This window comes from Mycteria americana, chromosome 9, assembly GCF_035582795.1.
Source record: "Mycteria americana isolate JAX WOST 10 ecotype Jacksonville Zoo and Gardens chromosome 9, USCA_MyAme_1.0, whole genome shotgun sequence".
NCBI lineage: Eukaryota > Metazoa > Chordata > Aves > Ciconiiformes > Ciconiidae > Mycteria > Mycteria americana.
In genome coordinates, this window is record NC_134373.1 from 295,188 (window position 1) to 322,401 (window position 27,214).

The 27,214-nt window shown below is 40.2% G+C and overlaps 1 protein-coding gene across 10 annotated transcripts in view; it reads right to left on the minus strand.

The window, feature by feature from the left end:
- Positions 1–26,113, minus strand: part of PCNT (pericentrin) — a 97,922-nt gene extending 71,809 nt beyond the window's left edge. For 5 of the 10 annotated variants that reach the window (XM_075512376.1, XM_075512380.1, XM_075512375.1 and 2 more), the window contains exons 1-17: positions 25,952–26,113; positions 19,669–19,896; positions 17,624–17,674; positions 16,504–16,683; positions 14,912–15,055; positions 13,115–13,279; positions 10,513–13,014; positions 10,335–10,427; positions 9,959–10,135; positions 8,643–8,898; positions 6,676–6,734; positions 6,325–6,499; positions 4,647–4,783; positions 3,964–4,075; positions 2,247–2,279; positions 549–813; positions 197–284 (exon numbers count right to left, since the gene is read on the minus strand). In XM_075512376.1, coding sequence (XP_075368491.1) covers positions 197–284; positions 549–813; positions 2,247–2,279; positions 3,964–4,075; positions 4,647–4,783; positions 6,325–6,499; positions 6,676–6,734; positions 8,643–8,898; positions 9,959–10,135; positions 10,335–10,427; positions 10,513–13,014; positions 13,115–13,279; positions 14,912–15,055; positions 16,504–16,683; positions 17,624–17,674; positions 19,669–19,896; positions 25,952–26,005 — 4,719 coding nt within the window. In that variant the 5' untranslated portion in view covers positions 26,006–26,113. The remainder of the gene's footprint in view (positions 1–196; positions 285–548; positions 814–2,246; positions 2,280–3,963; positions 4,076–4,646; positions 4,784–6,324; positions 6,500–6,675; positions 6,735–8,642; positions 8,899–9,958; positions 10,136–10,334; positions 10,428–10,512; positions 13,015–13,114; positions 13,280–14,911; positions 15,056–16,503; positions 16,684–17,623; positions 17,675–19,668; positions 19,897–25,951) is intronic. The other 5 variants (XM_075512379.1, XM_075512384.1, XM_075512378.1 and 2 more) reach the window with 4 other exon arrangements.
- Between the last annotated feature and the right edge of the window lie 1,101 nt (positions 26,114–27,214).

The following is a 27,214-nucleotide window of genomic DNA, read 5'->3' on the forward strand; positions in this document are numbered from 1 at the left end:
ACACTATGTTTCATATGTTCTGCTGGTCTGAAAACGATTTCAAGTTGGTAATTTATAATACACTTGTCAAAAATAATTAAGCTTTAATAAATGTCTCAAATTAATGTAACTCTTTGCTAAGAGCTAGGAATCAGACATCAATTTTCATACAGGTCATGTAATGAACAGTAGAACTTTAATATATCAAAAATACTACCTGATGTTGTTCCAGCTGTTGATTTAGCTGACCAAGCATATCCCTTCTCTCCTTCTCAGCAGTCTCTTCAAAAACCGCAACAGAAGAACTGAGAAAAAGGTTTTAAAGTTTAAGATTGTAACATGTGTCGCAAATTAAATTAAATGAACTTGCTGGCTTACGATGTAGTACTGCAAGTAGGCATAGAGCAACTATAACAACTGCTCAGGACTGCGCACTCATGACTTCCATCACTGTTTCTAACTACAGATCACCTAATGCCCAACCCCAATATTTAGATGCTAACATCATCTTTTATATATTAAAAAAAAAAAAGTATGCTGTCAGAACGTGAGATGAAAAGAAAGATCACCTGACATCCCCTGCTTGATCTTGACCCACTTCCAACTCTGACAGTGAATATTCCTTCAGTTCTTGCAGTCTCTGATGCAGCAAAGTCAATTCTTCTCTGTAGTTTTCTTCAGCGACTCTTAATTTCTTTTCAAAATAAAGTCTCAGTTGTTCCAATTCAGTTTCATGCTCACTTTTTCTTTGCTGACGCTGCTGCTCAAATTCTTGTTTTAAGCGCTCTATTTCTTCCACCCGTGATGCACGAGCCAGGAGCTGCTCTTTTAGCTCTGGAACGGAGGCAAAACCAACACAAGTACTCAGAAGTACGTATCTTTAGGCTAAGTCATTCTGTGAAGATGAGCCATATTTTAGTTGCTGAGATAGCAGTAAAATGTTATCCCACAAACTACATCAGAAAATGAACTTCTGAAAGACAAAACATTCCTTCCTCAGAAAACAGTAAAATCATGTACTCCATTTACACTGCGTTCAGATAAACCATCCTCATAACAAGAATCAAAACTATCAGCAGACTGTTAGCCCTCCTCATTTCCTTGTGCTTCAGGTCTGGGCTAGGGACACGCAGAGTCCTGCAACATTGCTTAATCTTCACACCTGCTTGTTGTAGCAACCACAAGCAATAATTTACTCAAGAACATTTAATTTGCTCCAGGGAAACCTACCCAACAAACAAAAACAACTTTAGAACAAACTATGCAGAAAAACAAAATCACAAGAAAGAAAAGATAAAATCAATTCTGGATTACTTTAGTGATGGTTTGGCTATCCATCATTAGCTCAAGCAGAGGCTAAATTCATTGAATTAAAGAGAGCCATCGAACAACAACAAAAAATAGAATGCAGTAGAAAACAGCAATCAAGGCTGGTTCAGCAAGCTATCCTCCTTTCAGGGAGTGAGGGAAATGGCCAGCATTGCAGCACATTCTTGAACTCTTTGAGAGCTTTCTTCCCCACGTTCTGTATTAAAGAAGCAGTAACATATCAGGAAGTGAAAAGATAGGAAAAAAGGACAAAAATCATGAGAGGGAATTAAAAAACTTTCCCAGATGGCTCAACTTTCCAGATGACTTAAGTTAGCTGAATCTGCACAGAATCAACTGAAGATGGAACTGCATTTCAAGAAGAATGAAGTTGGAGAAAAGCATCTGCTTACATTATACAAGAAGAGAAACTTCAGAAACATTTATGGAAACCAAGCATGCCACCCAGGAAGCAACACAGCTGATTCTCACAGTGTGTTTTTGTGTAGCAAACCAGGAAATGCACACTTGGCATGAAAAATTCTCACAACGAACACACAAACAGAAAGAATAAGAGAAGTAAGTATATGGCTCAAGCCTGCTTCCAAAGGCAGCAGTTTCCAAGCACGGGGACCAGAGAATCAAGTGACAAGCAGGGACTAGTAACACCACCAACAGGATAGGCAAGGGAAGTAAATCTGGCACGAGTAGGTTTTGTCTAACCAGCAAAGTCTGTCAGCACAAAATTAACCCGGAAAGGTGTTTAACAGCTTTGAACTGGCATGTCACTCTTGCATCAAAGCAGCGATCCCATTGCCCAGCTGCTATGTTTTGAATCCACCACCACCATGAGTCTTCAAACCAAGCCAAATGCATTGTCAAATGATCACTCAAGTGAAGAAAAGCAGAGTAAAACGAAATGCCTTTAAGATACCACACACCAAAAGAGATATCCTCACCTGGACCACGGGCTTGCATTCTGGTCTCACCATCTCAAGCAAGATGAAGAAGAAACAGAAAGGGTCCAAAGAATGGGAACATGAGTGATTAGAAACATGGAAAGACATTTGAAAGGTTAATAAAGATTAGGGCTATAGAGAGGAAATATGAAAATTCCAGCAAATGCTGTCTGCTATAATTCTGTAATATCAAAACAGAGATCTGAAAAACTCAAGGTCAAGTCTGACTAGATAATTATTTCTTCAATTTATAACCAAAAAACCAACAAAAAAACCACCCTCGCAAAACCCTATTTCAAAAGCTATTTACAGTTATATTATTTAGAAAATCTGAAATTGCATTTAAAACAAAAGGCAAATGTAATATGCTTCAACTACCCAAGCAGAAGTAAAGAACGCCACCTAATGTTACAGTCTCAATACAAGGTGAACATACATGTAGTCAAGGTTAAGATCATGGTCTCTAGCTTTTTTATTTTTCAAAAATTTCTTCTTTCATATATTATATATATCTGTTCGCACACACACACACACACACACATCTGAGACATGTTCTACTTCATTTCAACCGAAAATGTGTGTCATCTCCAATCACTACACTCTAAAGTTGCCTGTTTTGTTTAATACACCTAAATCTTGAAACATAAATCTTAAGATACATAAAGCATACGATGTCAGATTTCAGCCAGTTGTTATTTTCTCTCAAGCTTCAAGACTTTTTCATAAGTTTAATGCAGATACACATAAGACTAACAACAACAACAAAAGAAAAAATCAAAAAACCCAAAACTGTTCATGTTTAATTGCTGTGCAACAATGTTTTCCTTTTATTTTTTGCTTTTACGTTTAGGGGATTTGTTTATTTTTTAAACAGAAGTATTGTTATGGAAAAAGGAAGTTATTTTTAGCCTTCTAGGAAAACATTATCATTCATTCTGATTTCAGAAGTATCACCTAAATGTTTTTATTTTATTTTTTAAATAGTGATATCTTTAACTCAGGGCTTTCCTATATTTAAGAATTAAAAGTTTTTCAGAAGATGGTGAATCTCTATTTTGAGTGTCAATGGAAAAGCATTTTATTTAACTTACCTTGAAACTGAAAGGGAAAAAAAAGCCATTTCTACCTCAAGATATAACCTAATCAAACAGTTTTAAAATATTTCTGCCTTTTTTTTTTTAAAGGAGACTGATCTCTTAATTACCTCCGAATAAAAGAATATAACATAGCCACAATAACCCACTCAAAGCCATAAACTAAGTGGTGATCTTTACTGTCTACCTTCAATTAACAGTTTTCTCAACTGAATTCATACCCACTTCCATACTGAATACAAACAGGAGCATGTTATTGCATTGACCAGGATTTTCTCCATTTTAACTACATTATACTTACTTTGACATTGCAATGAAAAATGTTTGCTTTTAACTAAAGATTTGTATAGGGTGCAGGAACAGAGTGGGAAAGGAAAGGAAAACAACAGGAGTGAGTCTTTCCCCACAGCCACACCACGCTCTTTGACATTTCAGAACCAACTAGTCGTCTGACACGGACACACCTCTCACTTCATGCACCCAGTCACTAGGGTACAACCCACTAACACTTCTGTGACCTACCTGTGTTTTTCTGGTACACGATTAAAAGTATTTCGTGTCAATAATGCATACTTCTATATGAAGAAGAGACAAAAAATAAAATGCATCAGTTTTGAACATACCACTTAGCTCTTGCCGATTTGCTCGGGTACTATCGAGCTGAGACCAAAGCTGCCTGATTTCTTCTTGTGACTGAGTCTTGAGTTCTTCATGCATGACCTGAAGTTTCTCCAGCTATGGAAGACATGTAAAAAAAAAAAAACAAAACCAAAAAAACCACATACAAACAAACCAAACCAACCAACCAAACAAACCAAAAAACCCCAGCCTTTTAAAAACAATTTTGTTCTAATTGCTTATTTTATATGCAGACAGTTCTGTCAGAAATAGGTAGAACCACTTAGTGACAACCAGAGTCTCGGGCCCTGACCCATGCTATCAGAGATACTGAGTAGCACTTAACTGTTAGACCCACTCCTCTAAGAGAGAGGAATTTGTTCCTGATGCCATATTTATCATCACTGGCAAAAATAAAAAGTATTAGCTAGATAGAAACGAAACACAAGAACCAGAAAATTAAGCATACAAATACAGAGGAAGAAACAGCACCAAATGGCACAAAGACAATTGCATTCAAAAGATTTTGAACCACTATAGAAAATCCCACAATATTCACCTATTTCCTGAGATGCATTTTTTCCATAAAATCCCTAAATACAAACGAGTCACCCAAATGATGTGTATGTGGTCTAGTTTTTGTTATATATAATCAACCACTCGAAACGAGTAAAGAAATCTTATTTACCTCCTTCTGAAGATTCTGTTCTTTTTCTTGGCTTTTCTTCTTCATATCTTCTAGGAGTTGGTTATGTTCAGTCTGCAGCTGTTCTTGTAATTTTGTAATGGCTAACTGGTGTTGCTTCTCCAATTCTATACATTTTACTAAAATTAAAAATGAGTTCTGTTATACCACCATCCTGGTTACTGAATAACCTGTACAACTTTTGTGCAACTAAAATAGAAATGCATGTCTCTAGACTAGAATGCTAGCTTACAGGGAACCACAAAAATACTTGAACAGTCAAGTATTTGGAAGTCAAATATTTCTACATGGTGCTTCCTAGCTCTCTGCATCCCACACTGTTAGCCAAGAGGTAACCAACAGTAGTGTCAGAGGGATGAGTATCTGCTCTCTGCATACATGAACAAGCATCCTGAACTAGGAGCACACATACTTGGAACAGGGAATTAAGCATTTCTTCGTGGCCTACAAACACAGAATTTCTCCTATGACCACACTCAGCAGCAGGCAGTAGAAGAGATGAACAGGAAGGACTGGGAAAGCTCATGCCAAGTACACTCTGCCTTGGCGCTGAGCACTCTCTGAACCCTGTAGACTTGCTACTAACTCCTTTGGTCAACAAATCTTGACCTGCCCAGAAAGAATCTGCAATCAAGTGACCGCATTTCAGCCACAGTGAGCTGCGAGAGATGTATGTTATCCTCACAGAACAGATTTTAACGATACAGGTTCAGGGAAATCTACTAAAGCCAGTGCAGGCTGGGAAGAACAAGCTATTGCTACAAACACATCCTCACAGCAGCCACAGGCAAGCCAACCACTGTGAAAGCATCCAGCCCTTGGCAGGTCAAAAAGGCTACTCTTCACTTCTCAAACCTGGTCTTGCTGCCTGCCAGCCAGGATCATCCAGTACCCTTAACACTGCATTTCCATTTATTTGAAGAGAGTATTATTTCCCATGTCTCTCACCTGCATAGCACCTCAGAGGCTAGGCAACCCGACTAGCTATTTCTCTTCACCTCATGGCACACCACATCTTCGTGGCTCCTTTTCACGCCATCACCAACAGCAAACACGATGCCATTGCGCTGGTCAACCACTATCTCGACAAGTGTGTCAGATTTTTGACACCCACGCAAACTTTTCATAGTCCTATCTCCTATCTGCACCTCAGCAAAACACATAAACAGATGTACCTGGCTAGGTACTCATCCAGATTTCATTTTTCAAGTTAATGAAAACTCCAATTACAGTAGTGTCAAAACGTCACTTCCAGAACAGTATTTTAAAAAGCTGCTGTTCCATTAAGCTTTAACTATTCACAGTCCAAACCTGATTTTTTTGTTAGAAGAAGCTTCTATTGATATTAATCAGAATTTTTGATTAATTCAGTAACTGCCAAAGCCGGTTTTCAGCTGGAAGCAAAAGAGCACCTCCCTTTAATACACTTGAAGGAAAATATAGTCCATCTCATATTCTGTGGAAGTCAAAACCCAACACAACTAACTACGCTTTAAACAATTTTTCATTTACGTCCTGTTTTCTAGACAGTCTCATGCCATCGACCCACTAAGAGTCGTGGATATATCTTGTATTTGCTTTTTATACAGGTTCTAAGAACACTTAGTTAGCTTTTCCATTGTTCAATAAAGACACCTGCTTCCCAGACCATGGCACTTACTTTTAGACTGTTCATTCTCATCAGAAAGAAGCCCCAGCTCTGCTTTGACTTTTTCTAATTCCATTTCCAGAGTTTTCTGCAGTTCCACCATTTCAGTCTGATGTTTTTCAGACAGCTCTTCACATGTGCTTTTTAAATGCATCTCAGACTCCAATTGCCAGTCTCTTTTGAGAGTCTAAGAGAGCAAGACATGCATTGTTAAAGCAAACACATTTAGTAAATTACTACTCTTTTTTTCTCCTCCATTTATTTGTCCTCTACAATATATATGTAGTAGACATGGGACTTCTACCACCTCTAGCGTACTGAAAGGAGTTTTACTTTTTCTTGTATGAAGAACAAAATTTGTACCTCTAATGCCTGGATACGTGTCTCTTCCATTTCCAATTCTATTTTCCTTCTCTGATCAACTGTGAAATAAAATACTACTTATTAATAAATTTACATAAAATGTTATGATTAAATAACAAGTAGAAATATAGATGAGATTACCATTTTCACCATCAAACCCTGGGCTTAAATAGGTAGGCATGCAGCAGTGTAAGGTACTGGGTTCTATGCAAATCTGCTGCTATGCTATATCCCAGTTATTCACTTCCATTTTAGAAAATAAGCACCTAGCAGTTACAACTGCAAAGGTTACAACCTGAAGGTTAAGTTCAGCTTCATTAGCAAAGGAAAGTCTGCTTAAAGTTACGGAGAGCATGATACTAAAAAACAAACAAAAAAAAAAAAAAACCCCCACACCTTTATTCCTAAAGATATAAATTCAAATGCCTATCAATGTCATTTTAGATGCTAGCATTTCACTTCACGCACTATTAAGTGTTTGAATCATCTCTATCTCCAGAAACACTGCAAAAGAGTAGCAAGCAGCAGCAGCAAGTAGGAAACTCTTCAAATTTCTCTTAAAAATGCCTAGGAAACAGACTGCAAGACAGATGCTATTATCTGCTCAATTACGACTGACACCAATGGCTTCTTCCTTCCCAGCTCCTCCCCAGATTCATTCCAACTTATTGTTCAGCACCTTTCTTGGTCTGCAAGAACCCTGTAAAGGCCTATCAGTCCCCTTCTCACAGCTTCAAAGTACTGTTGCCTTAGCTTACAATCTTATTTCAAGTCTTTCAGCGGGAAATGAGAACTCAGAGGCTAAGATGATGCCAGCTACCCAGCTAATGGTCCAGTAGAGGAAGAAGTATCATCTAAGTTACAAGACAGTGTCCCAGCTCTCAAGTGACTTGGGTCATGCCCAGTCATCACCTCCCTGAAGAGAAATGTCTTTCCTCTAGCCCCCCAGGTAACAGTACCCACAACTCCTTACCAGGTCTCCTGCATCATCTGATTCCAGATTCTCCTTCTCAGTCCCTATGCTCAAGCACTCATAAGTAGTTACGTTCTTATTAAGTTACGTTGCCAAAATGCATGTAAACAGCACTGATCTTAAGAACTGCATCCAGACCTCCTCCTGCTCCCAAATCCCACCATACCATCACTTCACTATATTACTGGTGGTTACAAATGGTTTCCTACTCTCGGGTCAAAAAGACACAGCCCTAAAACTCTCTTCCTCTCAGGGAAGGACAACTAAAGGAATGGTTCTTAAACTGAACTCCTTCAGTGAATTGCTGCAGGCCTCACCCTTCTCCAGAAATTCCTCAAGATCTGCCATACAGGTCAGAAAAGGTCCCCTGATCTGGGAAGAGGCAAATATCCCAAACAATGCCAAGAACACCATCAGCAGGCCTTCAGTACTGTCAAGTGCAGCTTTCCTCTTGCTGATGTTAAAATGCAATCTTATACCAAACATATCTCAGAGGACACCCAGCTGAAGGTTCTCACTGAACCTTTCAGTTCCTTTCCAACTCCTTTATCCTCCTTTTGAAACCGGTCAGAGGGCAAGCCTGGAAGCATTTCCGTATCTTGTCAGAAACACAACAGTAGTCAGTGCTGACTTAGGGCAATAAAAACCCTTAAGAAACCTATCGGGTAAGAGCTCTACTCTTTGCACCAATGAAATTCTTTGAGAGCTCTGTCTAATGCCTCCTGAAAGCAACTAGTTCAGTATAGTGTTATTTTACAGAAGTAGCAGCAAAACGCCCATATAGTTGAAGAAAAATTAAACTTAGGTCTGGAAAACTTCATTTTCGCATACAAGACATGCACTCTTGCACACGCCAGTCTAGCTGCTGTCCCTATTCAAGGCAACACCAGCCGTCACTCAAAAGGCCAGCTCTACACCAAGACAGGAACCTGTGGAAGAAGAAAAATACTGATGGGGTTTCAATTTCTGGTCCATTATTCCCAAATTTTAATACCTAGTTCTTGCTGATACTTTGACTTAAGGTCTTCTTTTTCCTTCAGACACTGCTCTTTAACGTTCTCCCACTCCAGCTGATGGCGGCTTTGCAGAATTGCTACCTCTTGAGCACGCTTATCATTGAGCATCTCCCGTAGTTCCACAAGGGCAGTTTCCTTTTCTTTTCTCAAGTTAGACTGTGTAAGCTCAAGCTGGGAGGTGTGCATATTATTTAAGCTTAGGCGTAAAGCTTCCAATTCAAGGCTGTGCAGTGTCTGTAATGGAAAAGAAAAAGGGTTTTTCCCTCCCCGTTCACTTTTTTCATGACCAGTTTCAGTTTCAATTGGTTTCAACTGTTAAACACATCCAAGTTTCGCCTTTCTGTACTTGGAGAGTGTTTCTTCACAGCAGGGACAGAACCCTGAAAATAAGCTGACTCTTGTTACAAATGAGATTTGCATAACATTTTCAGTGCAAAGTAAAAGGCTTTCCTTACCTGTCTCTTAACTTCATCTCCTACCAAATACCTTGCATCTGTCCAATTCCTTACAATGTCATCAGAGCAGAACACAAGCTCACCCCAACCTTTCACTGTCTATTAAAAAAATTCCTTGTACTTGCTATTGGTTATAATTTGTTAAAAGCAATATTCTGAACTGGTATTGGAAAAGTGGAAATAAAATTCACCATGCCTCATTAAAAAAAAAAAAGTGAGGAATATCCAACAGTTAGAAGTGGCAGCTAAAATAGACCAACCAAACTTTTCAATTCTTAAATAAATTAAACAGTACACCAACATCTTGTAATTAGACCTAACACTAGACGTATTCTTCCCATTTCCACTTCGCATTTAGTGGAAGTGTTCAAAAGCCCAGTAAATATTTAGAGGAAAAAGTCAGGTTTACATACTTAAGTTAAGCACAAAAGCATTCCTAATTACATTAGTGAGAAAATTAAAAAGTGGGACGGGTTTAGTATATTTTATAAATTTTAAAATTAATTTTTAATTAATTTTATTAATTTTCGTTAAACTTATCAAGATGAGAGAAATGACAAAGTTGTTTTGTTGTTTGTTCCTTGTTGATAGGGGTTTTTTTTAAACCCATCAATTTAAGCATCCTGTTTTCTTCAGAATGAATATTAAAATATAACTGCAGTGAGGATCCTGGAGAACTCCTGTAGAAAATATTTACTACCACCCACCATGGGAACACTCCTAATTCTTCAATTGCAGCACTACATAAAAGAGCACATAGTACACACAAAAATCAAGGAGCCTTCTCTTTGCAACAGTCAGGTAACCACTACAGTAATTACTGTGTTTCTTTATTTTACCTGTGATTGGAGCTGAGCTTGCTCAATCTCTGCTTTGTGCGTGGCTGCCATTTGCTGCCGAAGTTCATCCAACAGGTGCTGCTGTTCTTTCTTTAGTTCAGCACGCAGCTTCTCCATTTCCTCTTTGTGTTTAGTAATCAGTTCAGAGATTTCACGATCATGCTCTCGTTCATGTACCTGCAGAGAAAGAGTTTTCTTCAAAATAGGGTTAGTTAGCCCCCTAATAAATTATTGAGCCAGAATTCTCCCGTCCTCCTGACACCATTGAAAAAACAATTAATAGATGTTTGCATCTCTAAAACGTTTATACTGCTCAAGTGACAAACAACACAAAATGAGTTTATTTTTCTGAAATAAACCTAATTACAGCATTTACCTTTTTTATTAAAGCAATCTGTTCCTTTCTTTCTTCTTCCAACTTCTGCTGTTTTTCCACTTTATCTTTTATTTCAGCATTTAATTCTTCTATCTGAAAACAGGCATATAAACATTTGCAATTACTACCTTAAGCATTCTGAAATCCCAAGACTCCTGCTGTTATCAGGGTTACCGACCTCTTTCTTGTGTGTCAAACTCACTTTAGTTAATTTGGCAAGGTGTTGAGTCTCCATTTGATTGATTTCCTCTTTGTAATGTTTCACCATCTCGGATTGTGCCTCCTGCGCAGCTTGTGCAGACTGAAAGGACTCCTGCAAGCGAGTCTGAAGCTCCAAACAAACCTTCTTCAAATGGGTGATTTCTTCGGTCAACTGGCTTTTTTTCTCACCGTATTCAGTACTTTTTGCCTTTATTTCAGCATTAAGTTTATTAATTTCTAGGTTGCTGAGGTTTAATCTGTCCTCATATCCCAGTCTTTCACACTCCTGTATTTCTTTGAGGTTTTTCACTTCAGCATTAAGTTCATGTATGTTCTTCTCAAGATCCTCAATGATGCTAGCATTCTCTGCCAGTGCTTTTTCTGCTTTTATTAGACCATCCTCCATGTCAGATAATCTTTCTGCTAAGGCTGTTTTTTCCTTCAGTAAGAGTGCTAAATTTTGTTCTTTATTATCGATTTCAGCTTTGAGCAACTCCTGTTCTTTTAGCAATGTCTCTTCAGATATGGTTTTCTGACCAAGCAGCTCTGCTATTATCTGGTTTTTAGCCTTCTGAGCATCAAGCTGGCTTTGCATTTGATCCCTTTGACTTTGCAAAGCAGCTAACTGACGTCCAAAAAGAGACTGTACTTCACTTGTTACAGAATCAGAAGCTGTTTTCTGTTCTTGAACATCTTTCACTAATTGCTCCTGAGTTCGCAGCTGCACCATCAACATTTCTCTTTCCTCCTGGAGGTCTTTTACCATTTCTTGCCACGTAGAGGATTTTGACACTTCTGGTAAAGGCTCTACAGCACAGTAAGGTTGGCCTCCATCCTCACCCTGCTGCTTTACTAGAAACATTATTTTGTTTTCAAGTTCTTTCTCCTTCTCTGTTTTTTGAAGAAGTTCTTTTTCACAACGGATCCGTGTTTCACGTTCCTCATCCAGTTCCACACGTGTATGAGACAGCTCAGCCATTACTTTTTCCCATTTTCCAACAGCTTCTTGGGTCTCCTGATAAGATTTCTTCAAGGCTGACTCCTTCTCATGGAGCTGCTCAGTTAGCTTCACACATCTCTCTACTAAACAAGTTGTCTCATCATCCCTTACATCATTGTGGTCACTTATTTTGTTTTGCTGCAGGGAGCTATCTGACAAAAATGAAACAAAGGCCTCTGCTCCCACCTCAGTCTCTTCAAAAGTCTCTTGAGCCAAACTGCTAGGATATGTTTCCTCATCAAGGCCAACGTTTAATGGAGGTGGCATAAAATCTCTGCTGGGTTCTAGGAGCACACTACTGTCTAACCCATACCTACTGCATCTACCTTCTTCAATGGCATAACCTTCAGAAGTGCTGGACGCATATGACTCTTCCGGTCTCTCGGTGGAGATGAGATATTTAGCCAGTATGCCTTCATCACCACTGAAAAGCCCCAGTTCTGACAAGTGTTCTTCAGACAGGTTATCTCCTTCACTACTTTCATTAATCTCTGTGGTCTTTGAATTCTTAATTTCTTCTAATTGATCCCTTGAGGAGTCTACTCCCAAGTCACGCTGGAACTCTAGTTCTTCATGAACTAGCTTATCTTCCCCTTTCAACTGGTGCGTTTTATTCCACATCTCCTTAGGCTCTGCTCTCTGCACCTGCGACACCTCTGGTAAAATCTGTTTTTCCCTCCATTTCATTAGCTTTTTACTGGAGACAATCTCTTCATCATGCTTTTGCCTTACATCTATACTTTTTTCAGCTTCATAAAGTCGCTTTTCATTTAATTCCTGGATGAACGAATTCAGTTTCTGAATCTCTTCATTCAAGGTCTGTTTTTCTTGTTTATGTCGCTGGGCTTCCTTGACCTGCTCTTCTGCATCAGAAAGTTGAGACTTAAGGTCGTCAATTAAGTCCTTGTATTTAGTCTCAATTTCAGATTTTTCTCTCTGGAAGTCTTCCTGTTGGTTTTCAAATTTCCTTCTCAAATTTTCTTTACTAATTTCAGACTCACGAAGACTATTATTCAAGTCAATTATTATGCCATTCAAATTCTGTATATGTTCTTCAGAATTCAGAGCACAGAGTTCTTTTTTTAACTGTTCAAGTTCATTCTTATATTTTAAAATAATTTCTTCTTCATATACCTGCTTGGCTTCTGCAATCTCTCTTCTGTGGCACTTCTCCAGCTCAGCCCTCAAGTTCTCCAACTGTCTGCAAATATCCTTTTCATGACTGATTTTCAGTTCTTCAATACGTTGCTGTTCTTTCATTTTGGATAAAGCTATTTCATTTTTTAATTCTGTTATTTCTGAGTCTCGGAGAGAAAGGGTATGTTGTAGTATAGACAAACTAAATCTTTCTGATGTCAACAGATCTTGAAGACTTTTAATATGTTGCTCTTTTTCTCCTATGCTATTGTATAGTTGTTGGATTTTATCTTTCATATCCTCTTCCATTTGGGAAAGGAGATTTTCTTTATCTTTGGTATCCTTAAAAATAAAATATTACATATGAAATATGCCATTGAAATATGACATAACCTAACTACCTAGAACTCATAATTATAAAGGCACTTTAAACAGTTTTTACCTTTTGAGAAGACTCAAGCTGTACTTCCAGGTCATGTGCTTTCTGACGCAGCATCTCCAAATGTGCGTTTTGCTCTTTGAGACAGTTCTGAAACAAGGACATCTGCTGCTGGGCTTCTAATACTTCATTTTTCCCAGGGCTTTTCCTCTTCAGCATCTCATTAACCTGAAGACATAAAGGTACTCACAGTCAGAAGAAAGTTTATATCAGAATAACTCAGACACAAGTCTCACTGCATGCATAAAATATACTGTATTCATTTCCTACAGATTTACCCTACGTCTTTCATTCTCAATGAATAAGAATCTCCCTAAAATGTCAGACAAAACTTGTCATGTTTTAGATACTATTACTTACTGTAAAGATATAATTGTTAGATAATTCATCTCTATGAAGCCCTTAAAACAAAGCAGGACTTCCAGTGGACTGGACATACTGGTAAGATGACAATGAACAAAACCAGTCTTCTCTGCAAAGGATTTACAGCTCAATACAGCTCAAGGGTTACAGCTCAAGGGTTTTTTTCTCTCCACCTCCTTCCAAATGAAAAGAAAACATTTACCCCTATGGGGGTAAAAGAAAATGTGTTTTATTCATTTTTAAAACCTTTTTCTAAAGACTTTGCTAAAACCAAGAAGATAAATATTTAAGACAGTATCAGTACTTTCATCTGTTATCAAAGTTGATATGCTTCCACAAACAACTTGCATCATATTACTAGCCTGGTTTAGAATATGCCTGAAGTGCTATTTAGAGGTTTTATCGTTGTCTTTCAATGGCTTATGGAGCAAATCCCAACAATCAGCTGTAGAGTAATTTTCACTATTACCCCATATTTTGTCAATAGTAGTCAGAATTGTACATAGAATGCAGTATTTTTTGTTCTTTTCCAAAGTTAGAATTTCATTTAGCAGAGGATTTATTTTTCAGGGCATGAGCAACTCCTTCAAGATAATCCCTGGACTTCAGTAAGTCCCAGTTTTTACTTTTAATTTTTTTTAAACCCCCTTCCTATCCAGACATTTAAGACACGTAATCCCTCCTAGTGCAATTCTTATCTTGCAAACCTGAAATGGTAAGTAAACATAAATATTACTCTTTGGCATATTCTACAAGGCTCCTGAGACAACAAATATACAGGTGTTTAGAGAGAATAGCCACTAGAACACTGAACATCACCAAAAAAGAATACAGCATTTTAAAAAAATTTTTTTTTAAAGTAGATGAAAGGCTGCAGCATATCTCATTATCCAGGGATTAGATCCATGATCAACTTGTTCACTGAAGCATGTTCCTATGTGTCACAGGGGTTGCATCAACTGTCTTCAGGTTATTTTAAATCTCCTTCTTTGAGCCAAGTCACATTACCTCAACATAGCAAGTTTCTGTATAACAGCTGAGCTGTTACAGTTGCCCATACATATACTCAGAGCTTTCTTTGGCAAATGCAAGGAGAACTGATCACTTGTAAGCCCATATCATTACAGTGATCGTTGTGTGATACCAAACCACTAACAATATTGGGTAAAATTCCCTAACAAGGGCTAAACTGATGGACAAAGAAGAGTAATGACCTCCCAAACATGACACAAGCAGGTAAGTGCAATATAAGGATGTCTCTGGGACTTCTCCCTAGCAACTGGAGAAAACTCTGCCTCGCCCCGAAATAATTTTCACTGCTGCATTGCAACTGAACTATGAAGAGCTATGCGATAAGCTCAATATGTTTTTACATTCATATTCCAAACCTGTTCTTATTCTCTTTGTAAGGAAACAAAAATTGGAGGATAGGCACACCTGATGTAGCTGAAGTTGTAAATCATGGATCTGACCACCTACATGCGAAGCCTCTTCCTGGAGGTCATCCCGATCCCTCTTCGCCTGTTGAAGGCAGCTTGTTAGTTTCCTGATGACTTCATTCTGCTCTTGAACAGTAGTTTCCTACATGAATCACAAGAAGTGCACTTTTAAAATTAAAATATTAACATATTAGGAACCCAGTAAGTTTTATCAAGGCAAAACTGTTAGAGTCTATAGTTACACTGAAGTTTTAACAAACTTGCACCAAAGGACCAGAAATATTTGTGTCCAAACATGATGGCAAGCATGATGAAAGAGGAATCTTACACTGATCTCAAAGAGATGACAAACCTAATCAAAAGTGACTTTTTAAACAAATGACAGGATACCAGTAATGAAATAAATATTTTTACTTAAAAATTTTGTAGCTCTTATTGATGTAAAACCAATCAAGTTTTCTACAGTTTAGGGGGTACTAAATATTAAAATGAATATTTAGTACCCCCTAAATTGTTTCCTATCTGTCAACTCTCCTTTTAAGCCATGTGATAGAACGCTAATGAGATGGGATACTTTAATCCTATTTTACGTTAATTACATTAACCTTTTCAATTTATTTCTCACCGACAGGAAATGTCTTTGTTTCCCAGTCCTAAAAGGAGAAAAACAACATGTAAAGGGGGAAGTAACTATTCTTCAGAAGCACCTGGTAATTTACCTTTACATAGAAATGCTAGAGAAAGGGTATTCAAAATATCTTTTTTTAATATTTTGGGAGAGGGGAAGGTACATATCAGTTTAACAAAGTTTAACTTATTCTACTTAGTCATTTGCCCATACAAAAAAAACCCACCCCAAAACCAAAAAGCCACAAGTATTTACAAATATTCAACAAGTGTGAACGATCTCTGGGGTAAAAAGTCATCGGGGGGTGAGGGTGGGGGGTGGTGGGAGTGGTGTCTGCCATGCCATTTGAATATTTGAAAAGGAGCCTAGACGCATCCATGAAGTGTTTTTCAGGCATATCCACAGAACCATTGACATTTCAATAGGAACTTCCTTTTCAATAGTTTGAACAATACACCGGAGGGATTTTTTGCTCCGTTTTTCAGCATGACCTTGATACATAATATATATATATTTTTAATAAATACTGACTTTAAAAATAAGTCCCATGTTTTTACATTGAGCCCCTACCTCAATGTATGATTAACTACACCTACCTTAGTGGTTCTTGCAGGTTCTCTCTATAAAGGCCCACTCCTCAATATAGTAAGAAAATTTATCAATAAAAACTAGTAGCAAGTGTCCAACCATTTCTCAGCAGAAGAATTTAACTATGCATTTCATAAAAACTCTCTAAAAATAGAAGCATTTCAAATTTAATTTTACTCTCACTTGATTCAAGCAATATGAAGTCCTGGACACTGGTGAATGGAAAACCTCAGTACTGCTTTTTGCAGCACATGCTAGCAAGGTGAAGTACTTTTCAACAAAAGACAACACGTATTTTGAGTTTTGTCTCCTAAATATTTTTAGCATTAAAATAAAGTAGTATTAGCCCCATTATCCAATTCTATGAAACATACCTGAAGTTGCATAGAGTCACTGTGCTGGGCAAGTTGTTCCTGTAGCTCGTCCATCTGTGCAGTGAGTCTTTCGACTGCTTCCTGTTTCTCCAGAAGTCTGTCCTCTAACTCAGCTATTCTTGCCTGACACACCTTAGCATCAAGCCCACTGTATTCTGCAGCAGAATTTATCGTAATTTTCTTCATAAAAGAAACAAAAATGTATTTATTCACCAAAACAATATACCATTTCTGTTTTGTGATTACTCTGAATACAAATTCAAGCTTAAATCCTGGGCAACTTCTAGTTTAAAAGTAATTCAACATTGGGACTTTATATGTAATGTTTCTATTAAATACAAGATTCTTAAAAATTTCAAATAAAAAATTGTCATAGATAATATATTTTCATATAATACTTTAAGGCACAAAAGTAAATTAGGGAGAAGAGCCCTGTGATTCTATAGCACCAAGTTGTGGCAAAGTGCCATTTTGACACGTGTTGGGATTTAAAATACATTCCAACTTACAACTGGGCAGGGGGGAATACTACGAAAATTAAACAAAGTTTTTACATACATCTGTGCTGACTGGAGAACAGTCCATCCATAGGAAAAATAAAAATGTAAAGTTCTTGACTTAACATAAAGTTCAAGCATAAGCAGCTATTGCAAATAAATATTCAACATCCTGAGTTTCTATGGCCTTTAACAGCAAAACAAAAAAGCAAGTACAAAGAGAGAAGCTGCTCCAAACAATCCTGTGGGTTCTTTAGGAGCGATATTGTTACAATTCTCACAGAGGAGACAGTATCTTGTATTTCACTTTAAATACTTTTTGGTTTTAATGTATGAAATAATTAAAGAATGAACCTACTTTTCAAGTAAAAACATCACTCAAATTTCTGTGGACAAGCTCAATGATTTCACTAAAACCAGTGCTCTTTGCAACCAATTTCGCAGTCAGTACACGTACGTACAGATAAATACCTGTTTTAGACCGTAAAATAGTGAAATCGCACCACTTTTATCACATTTGATAACAATGCTGAATAACTAATCATTTTAGTAATCAATTATCATACTCTTCTTTCACATATATATCAGCACCTTTTACCAAAGACACATTCTTTCATACTTACTTCTGCTGCATGATCATTCAGTACATCCCAGTTGGACAAGTCAGCACTCCTCTGGTAAGCAAACAAACAAAACAAACACTAAATCATGGCCATTTTAAAGATATATAAAGAAAAGCTGAATTATTTTGGAAACACCTTGAGCACATGAGCCAGAAATGTCCATGTCGTGAGACAACATACCAGTGAGAGAAAGAGAGACTGACTTTAATGCTAAACTCAGCTGGTCATCCATGGTTAAACGAATGAAATAAATGAAAAAAATTAAAATTATTATGAATGTCTACTCAAAAACGTAGGGCTAAGTCTCACCATTGAGATTCAATGTTTTATCTTCTGCTTTTGTGGCTTGCAAATACTGTTGAGCACTCTTTAATCCACTACTAAATATTAGTAACTAACTGACAGGAGATTACTTAACAAACATGCTAAAATCATTCAGACAATTACGAAAGCAGTACTATTTTCTGACGCATATACCTAATGTAGCTTGATAGCTTGAAAAATATTTACCTCTCACTAAATTCATGACAAGACAAAGATGACTGTAGCACTATTTAGAAAAGGCAGCCCGTAACCCTCCCTGTATTTTGAATCTGCACGAAGTAGTTTCCAATGACTACTGGTGCCCTCTCCACATAACCTAGAAAGCAATTCCATTTGCTTTACAAACCAGCTATTTTGACAGAAGCTGTTTAGAAGCAGTAAGTGATTGTTGTTTGCTTTTTAATTTAAGTTCACATGAATGTAATAAGGATGCTGCTGACGCTGCTATGGCTGAGTGACAAAATACTGTATGCTTTTTTCTTAGTGCAGACAGCTTGGCATGTAGCTTCATAAAAGCCTTTGCAACACTAACGTTACGTCCAGGATATCCTGAAAGCACTAGGGATACCCTCACAACAGAAAGCAGGATAATACATGCAAATGGTACCCTCCATTATTGCAGGTTTGTGAATACACTAGTTTGACACTGTTGTTGTATGTTGTGAAAACACACCAACAGCTGGAGAGATGCTTTTTACGCAGAAGGCACCACCTCCCCAAAACTCACGAATCTTTGCATAGACAACATGCTGAAAGGAAACTACTTTCTAAACAAACTCCCAGACCAAGATAGATACAGTTTGTTGTAGCCGGAGAGTTGCCTTGTAACTTCTGAGGCTTGTGAAAGCATTAGCCAACCCCTTCTGAAGCAAGCTGGATTCCTATTAAAAAAAAATTGTTCAAAACTACGTTTGCTTATTTTTATTATGAGACAGAAAGAGAAAGCATCACATGACTGTCTAATCCACAGCTGATATAAAAATAAAAATCTTGCTTGTGAGCTGAAGCAAGAAAGAAACTGCTTAATTCAGGCAGACCAAGTACATCTATTAGCAGATGTCTGGTAACCTCAAGCTATATCACAAGCTATGTTTCCATGTTTATTGACATGACTACAGGGCTACCTCTAGAGGGTCATCAGTACAAACATCCTGAAATACATCAGGCACAGGCAGAGTCACATTTTAAACAAATTTGTCAGAGAATGTAACATCTATGCTGGCTTTACAATGCCTACTAAGAGCATGCTGGAACAAACTGTATTTTTTTCAGAAAACATTAAGCACATTTGAGCCAGCAAGTGATACAAAACCAAACTAATGCTGTGCATTATAAGGTCCTGACAGTTTTGCTCATCTACTACTCCTCTCAGTCTGGATTTGCCATTTCACAGAGGTGCAGCCACAAAACCAGAAGTCTGCCCAAAGAGAAGTTAATGGCAGTGAAAGGTGAAAGACCTCGATTTAGCAGGCTAACAGCAGACAGCTCCTTGACCATACCAGCTGTCCAGTCCACATAATGGAGATGTTGTTTTCTGTTATTGACATCACTTTGTAAGAGACTTAATTATTACAAGTGAAAATACATCACTTTACTTACTTCTCAATGGCAGCTAGTTGACAGTGCCAGAGAGCTAATAGCCAATTAAGTAAAACAATCACCTGGAATACTTGTTATCTGCAGGCGGAGTGAAGGGAAACGCAAGAAATACTAAGATTTACCTCTGTCTCTGTTGTTGTCTCTAGTAGGTTGGTGTCTTCAGCCTTACTCTCTAGTAGGTTGGTGTCTTCAGCTTTACTTTCTATACCCTTACCAACATCTTGGGCCGCTAGTGCGTACTCTTCCTTCGGAACGTCATGCGTGTGGACAGACGAGCCCTTCCTCTTCGCCGTCTTTTTCTGCGACTGCGTGATGTCGCTTTTTGTTTTTCGTTGTCTGAAGTAAGCAAACTGTGCAGAAAAGATTGGAAGAGGTAGAGGGAGAGGTAAGTGAGAAAAAGGTAGCAGGACCACAAGATTAACACACTCATGGGTGATGAAGATCCTATCTTGATAAAATATATACATCTGCAGAAAAACTGCTTTATCTTCCTACTTTCTACACATTCAGAACATACTGGATAACTGTGCAATTAAGCAAGAAACCTCACACCAGTACTAAAGATTCATTTCAATACAAGAATCAAATTTTACTCAGTGAAACTTTGTGTGTCAATGACAATCCAGAATTACAGCAAGACAAATTAGTACAGGAACGAGTTGTTAATATACTAGAATCATTAGGAAAAAATAATAATTGAGCAGTCTTTCTGCAAGACTGGTGAAAACAATAACCCCCTAGAAATGTATCTAAACAGATCTTTGCCAGCGTAAGCTTTAAGATTAAAATTAACGGAAGTGAATCCTCATGCTCCTTCCCTGCCACCCCCTTAAGAGAATACAGCAAAACTTCCCAGGCAGAAAGCAGCCTACAGTACATAAATAGAAAATCAATTAAGCCAGGTCATTTTAATTTCTTCTGTTGAAGAATCAGATGCTCTACTTTATCAGACTATCACAGCTCTATGAAGCACCAGGGACTTGTAAAGAACGTCACTGACAGAATTTATTACCCAAGTTTCCTTAGCACCTTAAACAGCTTAAAAAGAATTATCATATTTTCAACTCTAGTATTGTGTTTAGGCAGCATTTCCAAGTAATATCTCTCCCACAGCATAAATCCAGACATCCTTCTGAGAAGGAAAAAGCCTTCTCAAGGTTACAACCATAGGTTATCAAGTTCACCATTAATATATCCTTGTGATAAGATACAATAGATAGTCAAATGATGACGGGATGTAAACATAATTGCCAAGTTCTATCTGCAATATATAGGAAAATCCACTGCTTGACAGCTTGGTTTTCCTGTAAAACAGCCACCTTGCAGAAAAACCTTCTCCATTTCTTTTCATTCAACTTGTGAAATTGATTTACTTCAACTTTTTCTCCTTACGCCCATGCCATTATAGCAACTTCTACCTGACAGCTTAGCTACTCAAGAGATACATGGTTACACACCTGCTAGCCTGAGCAGCCTGTTCAAAAGGTGTATTTGCAGAAAGACATCAGTTTCTTACCTGCACTTAAGATGTTTATGTACAAATAGCTTATTTTTAAGATTAAGTTCTGGAGTTTCCATAGTAATCTGCATCCATACAGAATGCAGATTAAATAAAAATTGCCAGGTGCCGTGTTGCCTTTCAAAATAAGTAAAATGAACAGACCAGTAAATAAAGCTGTAGTGAGACACAAATACTATTCTCTGAAATCAGGTGTTAACTCTAGCACTTACTGATGGCAATACATGTCACAAACAGCTATTGCACTAATCAACCTGATAACATGGGGAAAAGGAACAGGAGGAAACCTGCAGAAAAATGGAGACTAGAGGAAGCTGCTGAAGCACTAAAAAAGGGAAAACAGGAGTAAAACAATCAGAAAATATAAGAAAGGAAAGGCAAAGAAAGTGGCCATCATAGAGAGCAGTTAATGATTTCATGAAGGGAGACCAAGTATTTGACATTAAAATACCAAGACTGTGCCATGACTGAATATCTAAATGAGTATGAATTTTTAAATGCACAGATCAAAGAAAACAAAAATTATTTTGTCCCATTCATATGTATTAAACATATGAAATCATAATACATATTGTGCAAAAATATCCAGCTACTCCAAAATTTTACGGAACTACTGGACTTGTTGGTCCATGAAAGTGTCTGGAGTTAAACGCGCTCCAGATTCTTGGAACCACGGGACGGGGAAAAGTGCTAGTTAGGGCAGTATCAAGTTTCCAGAGCCTTTAATCAGCCACATGAATTTATATGTCATTATAAGAGTATCATCAGACACACAGTCATCCAACATGAAGTAGTGTGTGTGAATATGAAGAAAGCATATAATACTGACCCTTCCCCATCCCAGTGAGATCCCATCATACCCTTTTGAAGGACCCAATTCTCAGTTTGCTTTCTAGCAGCATGTGCAGAGGTGAAAGCTTCACTTTTAGCCAAGACATAGCACACCACGGGAACACCAACAGCACTGTCCACCATAGCATCCAAAGCAGCTCTCCATACAGAAGAATACCCGGCCTTTCTGCAGGTACCAATATACTCCAACTTCATTTCACCAGGACCAGTCACTTAAAAGTGGCAACCACAAGGCACCTCTGAATTGGTACGGCCAGCACCACACGAGCATTGCAGAACTAGAACAAGGCTGCCAGGTTTTGTGTTGCATGGTCTCCATGTCATCCCCATCCCCGATTAACTGCTACGCTGACATCCTTCCACCACATTATCACAAGCTGACTGGCACCAGCAGCATGGGCTAGCAGACAGGAAAACTACAGCACACGCAGCACTGTTCAGCTCTCCCCAGCCTGCCTCTCACATAATTTCCTCCTTCACTTACTGCTTTACATGCTTCAGAAATCAGTACCAAAAGAATACCCATAGAAAATGGAACAGAGCAGAAAACCACATCAGCACCACATAGAAACAGGTTGTTCAAATAAACCTTAGTCCACTTCCTAGATACAGTAAACATAAGCATGAGTGCTCTTAGACAAAACCCAGAAACATTTTTTAGAGCTTTCTCAAACTGATGAAGTGGGAAAACTTCCTGGAAAACACGTACTCCTTTTTGAACTCCTACCATGCAAAATGCAGGAACAGCAAAAACTTCTCACACATGAGGTATGGCACATACAGGTCCGTAACGAGAGGCACAGATGGCCACCATGCATACTAACTAACTTGAGGTGGAAAAAAACAAGGAGAAAAAAGCAGCACCAAATACTTGGGGTTTGTTCCATTTCTCAATTATTACCTCGGCTATCAGTATTGCATTTATTAAAAATGGAAATCTGAAGTACCCAATACTGTCAGTATTTAGCTGCCAAATCATGACAATTTCCAATTAATACAACAGTTGCACATATTATTATTATTATTTGGTAATAACTTAAATGCATTTCAATAATGGAGTTTTTATTCCTATATGAAAAAGAATAATGCAAATACTGGTTTAAAGAGGAAAACGTTCACATTATGTTCCTTTCCCAAGTCATTATTTAGCAGACTAAAATTTAAGGATGCCAAAGACAAAAAATAATTTGGGGGGGAGGCAAAAAACCCCACAGCAGTTCTCACCTCCAGATTCAAGCAGTATCAGACTGCAGTTAGCATGACTGCATGGGTTGCTACAAGTCAGGTTGCAACAACAGAGGCCTGCAACACACAGCTAGCCTGGCACTCCTGTCCCCTGCTGTCACGAGCACCCTCACAGTGATGCAGTGAGATGATTCAGGAAGCTGCTCTGGATGAACACTGAACACTTCTGTACGGGTCCGGAGATGGGATCACCTTAAGCTGCTGTAGGCCTGTACCGCAGGAAGGAAATACTGTACCTACTCACAGTTATTTCTCCCTTTCAAAATTGCATTTGTATTCATGAGGAGGGCAGCGCAAACAAAACAAGAAGAAAGAAAAGGAAAAGAACAAAAAGGAGGGACATTTCCCTACTGCTCTATTATAGAAGAGCCTTCAAAAACATGAGCTATCCAGAGGAATTCTCTGAAGCAAGTTACAGTCCTGCAGCCCACCTACTCGGCAGCATGACCATATCATACTACAGGCTTAAGAACACGCAAAGGACTACACTGAATAAGACCAAAGGTACATTTATTCCAGTAATTAGCCCAACATGCATCTGTTCCGTAAGTTAGCTCACCAACTGCAGGCACGTAAGTAAAGATACAAAACAGGGCAAGCATACAGCTATACATGCTAGAAACTGGGTGTGAGCATACTAAGGAATCTGCAGCTCACGCCTTTGCCCTCCAAAGCCAAATATACTATCTTGGCGTTTAGCAAGCCCCAAGGGATATTGCTTCCATTCATTTGTCTGGGTGGTTTTTTAAAATTGTCTGGTGCCCATGATCTGCTAGCAAAGTAGTGGATCTCTGTGACATTTTAATAAGCAGAGGAAGCACTACATCCATCTCTGCCTTTCTAAACCCTTTCCTTTCCTCTCAGTATACCAGGTGGATGATACCATGCAATAGCAACATTGATGGACTACTAACAATTTTTTTTTTTAATGGTAAGATGAGAGATATTTAGCACACAGTTTAAAAAAAAAAATAAATGCATCACTGGCTCTGCACACATAACTTCAAACGTAATGCAAGTGCCCACTTTTTTTTTTTTTCAATGGCAAACAACAGCTGTACAACAGGTGGGAACTCATAACTTATTCAAGGCAAGTCTATCACATTTTTCTAACTATAAACAGATACTGCACTTAGAGAAGGGTTACAAAAGAAATGTTAACATCAGGCTTGTCACAGCTAATGCAACTTTTCAACCTGAAGTTTCCTCTCTCAGTATTAATCCGAAAACTAGTCACGCAATCATTCTCCAAGAGGGGATTGTGTCCACACAGCACATATCAAGGCTGCGAGGGCAAGCAGATGAGGAGCTGCTGAGCGGGAGCAAGGAGTGTGGCAACCATGACAGCATCTGGGTGGGACAGGCCAGGGACAGAGGAGCTGTACTGCCCACCATCAAGCTGCCTCAGCGCAGCTCCAGCCACAACCCCACTCCCCTCCCAGTAACGCTCTGTTTAATTGCCTTCTGCACAGCACTGGGAGGAGGGAGCTGAAACAGAAACACAGAGGACTGCTGAAAAGATCTGAGGCAGACAGCACAGCTCCAAGCCACCTCTGACCCCACGAGCTAAATTTCTAGACAGGTCCCCTGCAGAAAGGGCCATGCCCCTATACCTGTGGGAGAAGCACTAGGAGTGATATCAGGGGTGCAGAGGCTGTAGCACATCATGGAAAGATCTGATCTGTCCAAACCTCCTGACACCCTGTGCAGCCTCAGCTATCCCCTTGTAGCTGCAGTCCCCCATTCCAGTCCTACTAGGATGGTGAGAACAGGGAAAAGCTTTAGCTGCAGACCAGCAAGCCTCATTCAGCAATAGAGCCCCAGAAGGGAAATATGACAATAACAGCTCAAAAACCAGGAGAAATGTTGCATTAAAAGAAAAGTAATCAGGCATTTCTAATCAGCTTCTTGACCATCATTACCACAACAAAGCAGACGTTTTTCTCTAAGAGGGTTAATACATATCAAGTGCTAGTCACATAGTTGCTGCCGATAATTACTAAGAGAATGTTACCTTTACACATCAGTCAAGTCCTGTGAGCTCTCTACACAATCCCACCAAACTACACCTAACTGAAGGCATGTAACTGCTCACAGTGTGGAAGTGTTCGCTAACAGCATGCCGGGAAACAACCCAAACCCACCCAGTTCCCCAGTAACCCACCTGCAGACGCAGGGGCAAGCAGACTAGTCATGGAAGTAGTAAAACATGTAACACCTATTCTTGGGGATTCTCACCTGGAAATATGGTATTTCCACAAATAACTGAGTAGAAGCCTAGGTAAAAACGGGAGAATTGGGAAAACCAAACCAAACCAGAACCTGGGGGAAGATATACGCACTACTTTACGCTGCTCCTTGCTCACTGAAGAGACCGTTTATATACCTCTGCAGTAATTCGGGAAACCTCCCAGGCAACCTGCATTCAGGGAGCACCGCTGGGCACATTTACTTCTGGCAGAGCCACGCTGCTCAAGTAAACACCTCTCATCTCCCAACACAGCTCCGAACTGGCAGCAACCCTTCAGCGCTGCCGCCGCCCGCACCCCCGGACCCGAGTGCCGCTTCGGGCGCGGCACCAGCCCCGCCACGCGACGAGGGAAAACCCGCCGGCTCCCCGCCGCGGGGGAGAGACCTGGGGCGGGCAGAGGCGATGCCGCGGGCGGCTCCGGGAGCCAGCCTCCCGCCAGGCCCCCCCGCTCGGTACCCGGCCGGGGGCACCGCAGGGCGCCGGGGGCGAGGCTGGGGCGGGCGCGGCCCCCCCCCAAGCCGGGGCCCCTTCCCCTCACCTTGGCCCTGCCGGCCTCCAGTTTCCGCCTCCACTCCTCCTCCTCTGCGTCCATGCGGCGGGCAAGCCAGGAGCCCGGAGGCGGCAGCCGGGCCCGGCCCGCGCCCCTCGCTGCTCCAACTGTCACACCAGACGGGACACAGAAGTTTCGGTCATGGCCGCCCCAGCGCCTTCTCCCCGCCCGCCTCGGCTCCACCGCCAACCGCGAGGCGGCGGCAGCCAGCGCTGGCCAATGAGAAAGTAAGGGCTGGCCCGCCCTCCCGGGAAGGGAGGAAGCTCTCCGGGAATTGGCGAGAATCACCGTACCCAGGAGGCTCAGAGCCAATGCCGACAGCAGCTGTTAGCCTAGCCCCGCCCACTCTCGCTAACTGACTCCTGGGATAGACAGCGCAAGCTGGAGCACGCCCTTTGTCTCCGCCCCCGCTGCCGCCAGTGCCCGCCCCTCCTCAGCGGCCACCAATGGGAGAGGTAGCCGTCCGCCGCCCGGGCTGCGCTGGATGGCCAGTTTCAAACGGGCCGCCAGCCAGAGCCCCGCCCAGGAGCGGGAGACAACCAATGGGAGGAGGGGGGCGGTGGCCGCAGGGAAGCTGACCCGGCCGTTGCCGAGCAGTGCTGAGGGGCTGCCCTGGGCGGGCTCCGGCGCGGGGCCGCGGCTCCCTGGCTCCCTCTGCCTGCCCTGGAGCCGCCGCTGGTGCCTCGGGTCGAGGCCGGCCCTCCGCCAAGAGGGGCTGCTTGTGGCAGCCGTGCCCTTCCACCTATTGTTTCTGCCCCTCCGTGACCGGCCCCGGCGGCCTGGTCCCTAGCCCCGTTGGAGACAGAGGGAGGTGCTGGCGCAGGGGGGGCGTTGACCATCCAGCTTGATTATAAGCTTCTGTGTAGAAATACTACCCTTCACAGCGCGCCTAGTCCGCCTTTTGGGTATATTTTGCGTCTCGGTTTTACAGCGCCTCACTGCTTTGTTTCCATTGCAGCAAGTGAGCTGTGAGGTGTTCACCTGCAGAGCCCCTTCATCCAGGCAGTACAGGCGCAGCGAGAGCTTAACATCTGGAAATAATTGTCCGATAACAAGGGAGAAATAAGGTGCTCTTTTCTTTAATATTGAGAAAAGTAATCTTACAGTTATCTACAAAACTGGTGGCTTCTTTGTCTCTTGAAGCCATGAAATCATACTGGAAAACACATTCTTTAACCAAATTTGTCACTCGGCTCAGTTCAGAGGTAACCTCTTGCAATACAGTGGCTTTTTCTTTCTAAGAAACATGGA